General features: G+C 64.3%; 6 protein-coding genes across 6 annotated transcripts; 4 read left to right on the plus strand and 2 right to left on the minus strand.

The window, feature by feature from the left end:
• Positions 1-60: 60 nt before the first annotated feature.
• Positions 61-1,793, plus strand: AMSG_01530 (uncharacterized protein; the record flags this gene model as incomplete). The annotated part of the gene is made up of 1 exon (XM_013906127.1): positions 61-1,793. One exon carries the CDS (start codon positions 61-63, stop codon positions 1,513-1,515), a length of 1,455 nt encoding a protein of 484 aa, XP_013761581.1. The 3' UTR covers positions 1,516-1,793.
• AMSG_01531 (inorganic diphosphatase) lies at positions 1,531-2,850 on the minus strand (the record flags this gene model as incomplete). The annotated part of the gene is made up of 1 exon (XM_013906128.1): positions 1,531-2,850. One exon carries the CDS (start codon positions 2,848-2,850, stop codon positions 1,552-1,554), a length of 1,299 nt encoding a protein of 432 aa, XP_013761582.1. The 3' UTR covers positions 1,531-1,551.
• A 199-nt stretch (positions 2,851-3,049) lies between these two features.
• Positions 3,050-4,232, plus strand: AMSG_01532 (uncharacterized protein; the record flags this gene model as incomplete). The annotated part of the gene is made up of 1 exon (XM_013906129.1): positions 3,050-4,232. Exon 1 carries the CDS (start codon positions 3,060-3,062, stop codon positions 4,230-4,232), a length of 1,173 nt encoding a protein of 390 aa, XP_013761583.1. The 5' UTR covers positions 3,050-3,059.
• A 192-nt stretch (positions 4,233-4,424) lies between these two features.
• AMSG_01533 (uncharacterized protein) lies at positions 4,425-5,758 on the plus strand (the record flags this gene model as incomplete). The annotated part of the gene is made up of 1 exon (XM_013906130.1): positions 4,425-5,758. One exon carries the CDS (start codon positions 4,425-4,427, stop codon positions 5,499-5,501), a length of 1,077 nt encoding a protein of 358 aa, XP_013761584.1. The 3' UTR covers positions 5,502-5,758.
• A 101-nt stretch (positions 5,759-5,859) lies between these two features.
• On the plus strand, positions 5,860-7,203 carry AMSG_01534 (uncharacterized protein; the record flags this gene model as incomplete). Its single annotated transcript, XM_013906131.1, has 3 exons — positions 5,860-5,928; positions 5,993-6,844; positions 6,871-7,203. The coding sequence occupies 3 exons, from the start codon at positions 5,860-5,862 to the stop codon at positions 7,201-7,203; spliced, it is 1,254 nt and encodes a 417-aa protein (XP_013761585.1).
• Positions 7,204-7,271: 68 nt separating this feature from the next.
• Positions 7,272-9,212, minus strand: AMSG_01535 (formate-tetrahydrofolate ligase). Its single transcript, XM_013906132.1, has one exon. It carries the CDS (start codon positions 9,155-9,157, stop codon positions 7,307-7,309), a length of 1,851 nt encoding a protein of 616 aa, XP_013761586.1. The 5' UTR covers positions 9,158-9,212; the 3' UTR covers positions 7,272-7,306.
• Between the last annotated feature and the right edge of the window lie 114 nt (positions 9,213-9,326).

Consider the following 9,326-nt stretch of genomic DNA (forward strand, 5'->3'; position numbering starts at 1 on the left):
GACCCCCTCCCACCACCACCACCACCACTCTCTCTCTCTCTCCCTCTCTCTCTCTCACCTATGGCTGCGGCTGACCCGTCGCGCAAGCGCAAGCGTGACGACGACGGACCGCCGGACACCAAGAGGGCACACAGCCTGGCATCTGCTGCGGCCGCAAGCAGCAGCAACACCGACAATTGGCTGCTGCAGGTCCCGCGGCACATGCGCCGGGTGGCGCAGACAACTGCCTCACGGATCACCACCCTCGTGCTCGAGCATAGGCTGCACGCCGTCTCCAAGACCTCAGACATCACCGCCCTGCGGACCCGATCGGCTGCCGACGCTGCGCTCTTTCGCCACTTTATGGGCGCACTGGTGTGGGACGAGGCCGTCATCGCCATTGTTCTCACTGCCGTGCTGGCTGCTGTCCGCCCGAGGTCAAAGCTACTGACAACCGCAGCATCGGCGACGACGTCGTCGGCCATCGCCGCAGCCGCCGCCAATGCCCCGCTCGCCGCGCACATAGCCTCGCTCACCGCTCGCACCTCGTCGTCGCTGGCTGAGACGCTGGCCAAGTCGGGCGTGAAAGTGCCGCCGCCGACTGCGGCATCTCTTGCGCCGCCTACGTCGTCAAGCACTGTCGCCTCACATCTCGTCGATGGCTCGGCGCCGTACGTGCTGGCGCTCATCGAGCTTGTTCGCGGGTGCGCCAAACAGGTTCTGCTCCTTGCGCAGCCGCTGGTCTCGTGCCTGCAGGAGGCGATCAACGTTGCGGCGAGCAGCCCTGGCGCCACGCCTTGGGTCGCTGCGCCACTGCAGGCGCGCATGCCCGACTCGCTGCTGCCGGCCATGACGCTGAATGGTCTGTGCGCGCCGCGGCTGGTGCACGACGCGGCGCTCCTTGCCCCGCAACTGGTTGCGGTCAACGCGCTCATGTCGACAGAGCTTCCGCCGATTGTGCTGTACGAGGTGGAGGATGACGTCGAGGCCGGAAGCCCGTGCGCGCGCGAGTCGTGGCCGGCGCTGTTCTCGCGTATCGGCCCGGTTGTCGCCTTCCGGGCTGCGTCGGAGCGGGCGTCCGACGCAAACATGGCACTCTTTCTCGACGGCCTGCTCCGCGAGACAGCGCGAGTCTTCCCCGGCCCGGTCCTCCTTGTCGCCCGCTCCGAGTCGGTCCTTCCGCTGACCAAAGCACTGGCTGGCGCGTGCGTCGAGTCTGGCACCGCCAAGCTGGTCGCCGGCGTGGTGGCCATCAGCCTGCCGGCCGGCCCGGCAGACGATACCGAGCACCTGGCAGCGCTGCCGGTTCCAGTCCTCGCTCTTCATGGCGCCAACGTGCTGCCGCACTTGTACGACGTGGCGGCACTCGCCAGCGTGCCCAACGTCACGCTCAAGATCGTGGCCGACGGCGATGCCAACCTCGACCGCTGCGACTCGTTCCTCCGCCGTCACGCGCTCTCCCAGTCGATGGCCCGCCAGCGCGTCCTCTCTGCCGTCCTGCACTTTGTCAAGACGGAGACCAAGGTTTACTCGTGACTCTCCATCGCATCGCTCGCCTTTGCAATCGCAGCCTCAGTGCGGCCCGGCGTGGGCGTGCCCGCACTCGGCGAAAGCGGTCGCGGCGACCGCCGCCGACGCGACCGCCGCAAACGCCGGGCCGCGGCGCTGGGTCATGCACCCTGTTGGGGTGCAGATTGTCACCACCTTGCCAAACTCCTCGTCCGGCTCGGCGTAGCTCGCCAAGTCCGGCGGAAAGGCAAAGCCGCTCTGCAGCGTCTGCGAGAGCGGTGGGATAAAGTTCTTCTTGCGCGAGACGCGGTCACCAAGGTCCAGTGTCGAAGACGCGGCTTCAACACTCCCACCATACGTCGCGACCGCCAACGCCGCCTCGCGCGGCCCGCAGAGCAGCAGCTCCGACCGAAGGTTGGCGATGTCGACGAGCGCGAGAAAGGCCATGTCGAGCGATTCCTCTTTCTTGAGCGCGCGGCACTCAAAGAGGAGCTCGTCACGTCGCGCGCGCATCGCCTCCACATCGGTCGTCTCAACCACGCCAAAGCCGACAGTGAGGCTGGTTCCATCCGCACATCCGAGATCAAACGTCTTCTGGTCGCCGCGGACAAGCTGGTGTGCCGAAAGCAACGAGAGTGTCCGCGATTTGGCCTTGAACAGCGACTTGGCAAGCGCGTTCGGGTCGTCGAGCTCCAGTACTGTGCAGAGGAGCGCCACCATGACCGCGTCGTGCCGGGTCGATGTCGGCGACCGCAGGTTAAGCGTGTCCGACAAGATGCCGCACAGCAGCAGCGCTGCCGTCGGCCGCGAGATCGGCCGGTTGAGCGTGACAAAGGTGTGCGCAATGATGGTGCACGCCGAGCCCCACGGGCGGATGTCGATGTAGATGGGCAGGTCGGTGGTGAGCGTCGACGCCTGCAGCGCGTGGTGATCGATGATGCCCACTACCGTTGCCGGATCCACAGCCGCGTTCATCTGCGTCGTCTGGCAATGGTCGACAAGCACAACCTTGGCGTCGTTGCCGGCGGCGACGACCGCGTCCTCGAACCGCGGCGGGAGCGCCACGCCAAAGGTCTCCAACGCGTACGCAGTCTCCGAGTTGATCTCGGACGCCCGCGTCGCCGTCCCGCCAAACAACTCCGCCGCGCCCACCGCCGATCCGATCGAGTCCATGTCGGTCGCCAAATGGCCCACAAACAGAGCGCCAGCCAGCTCGGCCTGATACGGCTCCAACTCGTTGTCAGGCGTGAGCAACAGTGCGACCTTGGTCTTCGCAGCCTCTTCCCCATGCGCAGCCACCGCAGCATCGAGCGGCGACAAGCGCGGCTTCAGCAAGCCGTCACAGGGCGCAGTGTCTGACATATCTGTCCGCAAGACAAGTGTGCGTGCGCGTGTACGCGTGCCCACAAAGGGTCAAGCCTATGGCAGGTGCCAGCCAAGTCAGGTGCCTCCGGCAACACCAGCACCAGCCAGGGTGGTGGGGCATTGCTCGGCGACAGGCCACCACACCCGTCCCTCCCCCCCCCCCCATACATACTTCCTCCCTCTCTAACTACACAGAATCTCGACTTATGGCAGACCTGGGCATGGGCATGTCGTCGCTCTCGCCGTCGTCGCAAGACGTCCATGGTCTGGCGCCTCCGCCGCTGGAGCGACTCGACGGACTGACTGATGATGATGACAATGATCATGCTGATGCCTTTGATGCAGATGGCAGCTTAGGTGATGGACGCTATGGCGAGTATGCTGCTGGACCGAGAAGGTCGGGAGCGCGGGCGGAAGCTGGCTGGGACAACAGTGGTGATGATGATCCGCCTGTGCTGCCACCGCGGAGGCAGTATCCCGGGTTTGATCATGGTGGCGAGTCTTCGGATGGCGATGAGGTTGGGGGTCATTCGATGGCGTACGGTGTGGCCGCCCCGAGGCGGCATGCAAGAGTTGCTGAACATGAGCTGCGGCGGGTGGTGCGGATGCCGGCGCTGCAGCCGAGCACGCTGCCAGCGGTCGGGGCTGGCGTGCTGGTGGCGACTGTGGGCGCGACGTTTGTGCTCTCGTTTGGCTACGGTCACAGCTCGACTTCAGGTGGCCTGCCGCCGATCTCGGCCACCGGTGTGGCGGCGCCCGAGTCGGGCATCTTTTCGGCAGGCATGACGGTGCTGGCGGTCCTGCTGGGCTTGGCGGCGTACGTGCTGCATCAGTACATTGCTGCCGCTCACGGCCAGCTCATTGCTGCCGGGCGTGGGCTGCGACTGGTAGGCTTTTCGACGCTCACAAGCTGGAACACTTGCCTGCTCGCCGTCTCGTACGCCTCGGTCGTCTTTCTGGCAGTGCTGGGCAACGTCTCGCTCCGCGACGCGTTCTGGGTCCACCAGGCAGCCGCCGCGCTGTTCTTCTACACCGCCTTTGCGCAGGCGTGGATCTCGACGTACCTGCTGCACAAGCTCAACCCGCGCCCGCTCCGGTCTGCGCACGCCAAGTGGTGGCTGGCGTTCAAGAAGAACATGGTCATTGCCATCGGCGTCACCATGGTACCGCTCCGCGTCGCCGGCGCCATCGCCATCTCGACCATGGCCTCAAAAGCGTCACAGCAAGCCGCGCTTACCACCTTTGGCTCGCTCACCCAGTACCTTCTTGTCTCCTTGCTTGCTGCCTTTGTCTACTCGTTCCGCCACGAGTTTGCTTCAGTCTCGGCCGTCCTCACCATCTCGACCGCAGCCTACACCGCCCCGCCGATCTCGCCCTAGCTACGCACACTAAACGTACCTGAATCGTTGCACCGCACAACATCGCAGCCATTTCTATCCCCAAGCCGTGCACGGGCGTCGCCTTTTCCTCCATAAACGCCGTGGAATCGTCCATCATGCCCATCGGCCCGCCGGTCGTTCGACCCGATGTCCACCGAACACCGCCAGACCTCGCTCCACCTGTGGTCGACCATGTCATCGTCGTCAACCAAGGGAGTGCGCCAACGGCGCAAGACGGTCGAGAAGACATCCAAGGAGCCGACAGAGGAGACCAAGGTGGGTGAGAGTGAGCCCGAGTCGCCAACGTCCTCGGTGCTGCCGTCGTCGCATGCCCCCGCCGACATCCAGGCCGAGGTGGTGGCCGAGCTCCGCGGCAAGATCCTGTTCCGGCACGAGCTTGTCTTTGTCCTCTCGTGCATCAATGTCTTTGCCACGGCGTTTATCCTGGGGCGATGGCCGGTAGAGTACTACAAGTGGCACAGCATCAAGGCTGTTGTGCTGATGACTACGCGGACGTACACGTTCTTCAAGCAAAACTACCACATGTACCTCCTTGATCTTTGCTACTTTGTCAACGTCCTCGTCATGGTCTACGTCTGGATTCTCCCGCATAATGCTATGCTCTTTCGCATCATCTTTGCCCTCTCCGGCACGCTCACCGCCTCGATCGCCCTCTTCCGCAACTCGCTGGTCCTCCACTCGCACGCCTTTATGACCTCGCTCTGGTTGCATCTCTCACCGCCGCTCATGGCCTGGGGTATCCGATGGCACGCCACCAACGGCGAGCCGTTCACCTATTGCATCACCGACGCGTGCTCGGTCTCGGCCTTTGCTGCCGAGCACGGCTATTGGGGCATCTTTGGGCCGGTCTTTGCCTTTTACGCCTTCTGGATTATCGTCCACTACTCAATCGTGTTTGTCATCAAGGAGAAAGCTGTCCGCGAGCAGGGGCTAGCCACTCTCTACGCCTCGTCATCGCTGCGTCCGCTTGTCGCCCTCGGCGGCGACGCCGAGTGGAGGCGCCGCGCCGTCTACTTTGGAGGCCACGCTGTCTTTGCCGCCATCTCGTGCATTGGCGCCATGATCATGTGGTCACACTACTGGATCCACACCCTCTACCTCTGCGCCGTCATGATCTGCTCCGCCTGGAATGGTGCCACTTTTATGTTCCACGTCTTCTCCGCCCGGTATCAGGACGAGCTCAAGGCCAAGGCCGAGGCCAAGGCTCAGATATCATTCGACGGCGATGCGCCGCCTACCATCCTCTGATGTTTGCCCATGCAAGCAGATGAAGCCTTCCACCCGTGACACTTGCCATGACGCGCGTGCTCTACATCGCTTTCGCAGGCTTCGCAGTCCGTACTTGCCTCTCCTCCCGCTGTACCACTGGCCCCACACATACCGCGCCCAGCCGATCCTACTCAATCAACCTACCCAATGGCCAACCACCCAACACCTCCCTTTGCTACCCATTGCTACCCTTTGCTACCCCCTCTGTCCGCATTAAGATCAGATTGAGATCCCCACTACTACCCCCCTCCGCGGACGGCTTGGCCCTGGGCTCGGCCTTGGACTCGGGACCCGGCGCCCAGAACTGACGGCCACCTCTCCCTGCTCACACCCTTGAATGTTCTCCCTCGCCCGGACGACCCTCACCGCCTCTGGCGCGGTCATGCGGCCTGTGCTCGCCACCGCTGTACGTCCCTACCCTGCACCTCCCCCCCCCCCCCTTCTGCCCCCCATGACTGTCACTGCTACAGATGGCGGCACCGGCGCGGTCGCTCAACCTCCACGAGTACCAGTCGAAGGAGCTGATGCAGAAGGCTGGGCTCTACATTCAGCAGTTTGGCGTGGCAGAGACGCCCGAGGAGGCCGAGAAGGTGGCGGCCAACATGGTGTTCGACGAGGGCTCCGAGTTTGTCATCAAGGCCATGGTCCACGCAGGTGGGCGCGGCAAGGGTGTGTTCACCAACGGATTCAAGGGCGGTGTCCACCTCGCCAAGACGCCCGAGGAGGTCCGCGAGCTGGGCCTCAACATGCTCGGCCACTCGCTGGTGACCAAGCAGACGCCGGCTGAGGGCGTGCACGTCGGCAAAATCATGGTGGCCGAGGCGCTGGACATTGACGAGGAGAAGTACTTTGCCATCCTCATGGACCGCGAGTACAACGGCCCGGTCCTCATCGCGTCGCCGCAGGGCGGCATGGACATCGAGGCAGTGGCCGAGGAGACTCCGGACGCCATCATGTACGAGCCGGTCAACATCAACACCGGGCTCACCGACGAGCAGCTGCAGCGCGTGGTCAAGTTCCTCAAGTTCAAGACCGAGACTCACGAAGAGTCCGCCAAGGAGCAGATCGCCAAGCTCTACGACATGTTCCTCGACGTCGACGCCACCCAGATCGAGATCAACCCGCTCGGGACGCTCGAGACTGGGCGTGTGCTCTGCTTTGACGCCAAGGTCAACTTTGACCCCAACGCCGAGTTCCGCCAGAAGGACGTCTTTACCATGCACGACACGTCCGAGGACGACCCGCGTGAGGTCGAGGCCGCCAAGTACGACCTCAACTACATCGGCATGGACGGCAACATTGGTGCCTTGTCAACGGCGCCGGTCTCGCCATGGCCACCATGGACCAGATCGCGCTCGAGGGCGCCACGCCGGCCAACTTCCTTGACGTCGGCGGCGGCGCGACCGAGGAGCAGGTCGAGGCTGCGCTGCGCATCATCTCGTCGGACACCCAGGTCAAGGCCATCCTCGTCAACATCTTTGGCGGCATCATGCGGTGCTCGACCATCGCCAAGGGCCTCACCTCGGCCCTCGAGTCGCTCAACCTCGACATCCCGCTCGTTGTCCGCCTCGAGGGCACCGAGGTCGAGGAGGGCAACCGCATCCTCAAGGAGTCCGGCTTTGCCATCACCACCGCCACCGACCTCGAGGACGCCGCCAAGAAGGCCGTCGCTACCCTCTAGCTCCCACCATGGCGCCATCTTTTATCGTCAACGACGAGAGACAGTAACACACTGCCCGCACCCCACACCACAGTTCGGCTCTTTCAATCACTTTCTCTGCTCTCTACATGAGGCCGATAGCGTCGCCGATGGCCATGCCGTTCGACGCGCCGGCTGTGTCGTCGTCGCCAGTGTACACGTCCTGGTCGTAGATGGCCGGCCGCGTCGGGAGGCCCGGCATGAGCGAGACCGAGCCGGCAATGGGCACCACAAAGCCGGCGCCGATGGCCGACTTGACGTCAGAAATCTCAAAGGTGTACCCGCTCGGCTTGCCGCCCTTGTCGGCCGGCCGGTGCGAAAAGGCGTACTGCGTCTTGGCAATGCACACTGGAAGCTTGCCAAACCCGAGCCGCTCGTAGTCACGGAGCCGCGCCGTGGCCTTGGTCGAGTACTTGACGCCGTCGGCGCCGTAAATCTCACGGGCGATGACCTCGATTTTGTCCTTGAGCGGCAGGTCGAGCTCGTAGAGGTGCTTAAAGTCGGACGGCTCCTGGGTGGCGGCGATGACGGCGTTGGCAAGATCAACCGCGCCGGCGCCGCCCTTGCCGTGGTGCTCCGAGCAAACAGCATCGACTGCGCCGGCGGCAATAGCGGCATCGCGGACAAGCGCAACCTCGGCGTCGGTGTCGGTGGAAAACTTGTTGATGGCGACCACAACCGGGACGCCGTACTTGGTCAGGTTGCCAATGTGGTCGCGGAGGTTGGTCAGGCCGGCCTCGAGCAGGTCGAGCGCCTCTGATGTGTATGCGTCGTCGAGCGGGCGGCCCGGCGAGACAGGCGGCCCGCCGCCGTGGACCTTGAGCGCGCGGACAGTGGCAACAAGAACCACCGCTGACGGCTGAAGGCCCGAGACCCGGCACTTGATGTTGAAGAACTTCTCGGCGCCGATGGCCTCCGAAAAGCCGGCCTCGGTGACGACAAAGCCGTCGTTACCGACGAGCTTGAGGGCGACCTGGTCGGCGATGACCGCCGAGTTGCCGACAGAGATGTTGGCAAAGCACGAGCCCGACACAAGTACGGGCGTGCCCTCGATGGTCTGCATCAGGTTCGGCTTGACCGTGTCGCGCATGATGAGGGTGGCAGCACCAGTGACACCGAGATCGTCGACGGTCACGGCGTCGCCCGACCGCGAGAACGCCACCACAGTGTTGCCGATCTTCTCCTTGAGGTCGCCCAGCGAGGTGCAGAGGACCTGCGCCGAGCACAGCTCCGACGCCGAGGTCACTGCAAACTCGGCCTCGCGAATGCGGCCCTTCTCGGTCGGGCTCTGGTTGATGGTGATCTTGCGGAGCGAACGGTCGTTAACGTCGAGCACGCGCATAAACGAAATGGTGTGGGGGTCGATGTCGAGCCGGACAAACTTGCGGATCTCCTCAGGCGTGAGCTCGTCGGGCTCGGTCTTGTCGATGCCGAGCTTGGCGAGGCGCTTGAGCATGATGGGCGCAAAGGTGCGGACGCCCTTGACGGTCGGCACAAGGCGCCGATAGAGCGCGGCGTCCGACTGGGTCGACTCGTGGTACATGCGGGTGTCAAGCTGTGCTGCAATGAGGTTCGTTGCCAGCGACGCGTAGTGCGAGTCCGGCAGGCCGAGGTTGAACACGTCCATAGGCACAATCTGGGCGTAGCCGCCGCCGGCCGCGCCGCCCTTGATGCCAAAGGTGGTGGACATGGCCGGGACCCGCGCGGTGCAGACAACGTTGCGATCCAGATGCGCACCCAGCGCTTGCGAGAGCCCGATAGCCGTCGTCGACTTGCCCTCTCCCAGCGGCGTCGGGTTGATGCCCGTGATGAGCACGTACTTGCCCTGAGGCGCATCCGGACCCAGCCGCTCTAGCACCGCCGCCGCGTCGACCTTGCCTGCGTAGTGACCCACCGGGATGTACTCGTCATCCACCAGTCCCAGCTTCTCGGCCATGACGTGGCCTTTGGCCGGCTTGACCGACTGCGAGCTGTGTACGAGCAAGGGAGGGAAAAGGGGGGGGGGGGGGGGGGAGTGGGTGACGTGGCCGAAGGGGAGGGGGGGGGGGGAGGGGAAGGGGAAGGGCGGAGGGGAAGGGGAAGGGCGAGGGGGGGGGCGGTACATC

The sequence above is a fragment of the Thecamonas trahens genome (assembly GCF_000142905.1).
Source record: "Thecamonas trahens ATCC 50062 unplaced genomic scaffold supercont1.6, whole genome shotgun sequence".
In the NCBI taxonomy this organism is placed as follows: Eukaryota; order Apusomonadida; family Apusomonadidae; genus Thecamonas; species Thecamonas trahens.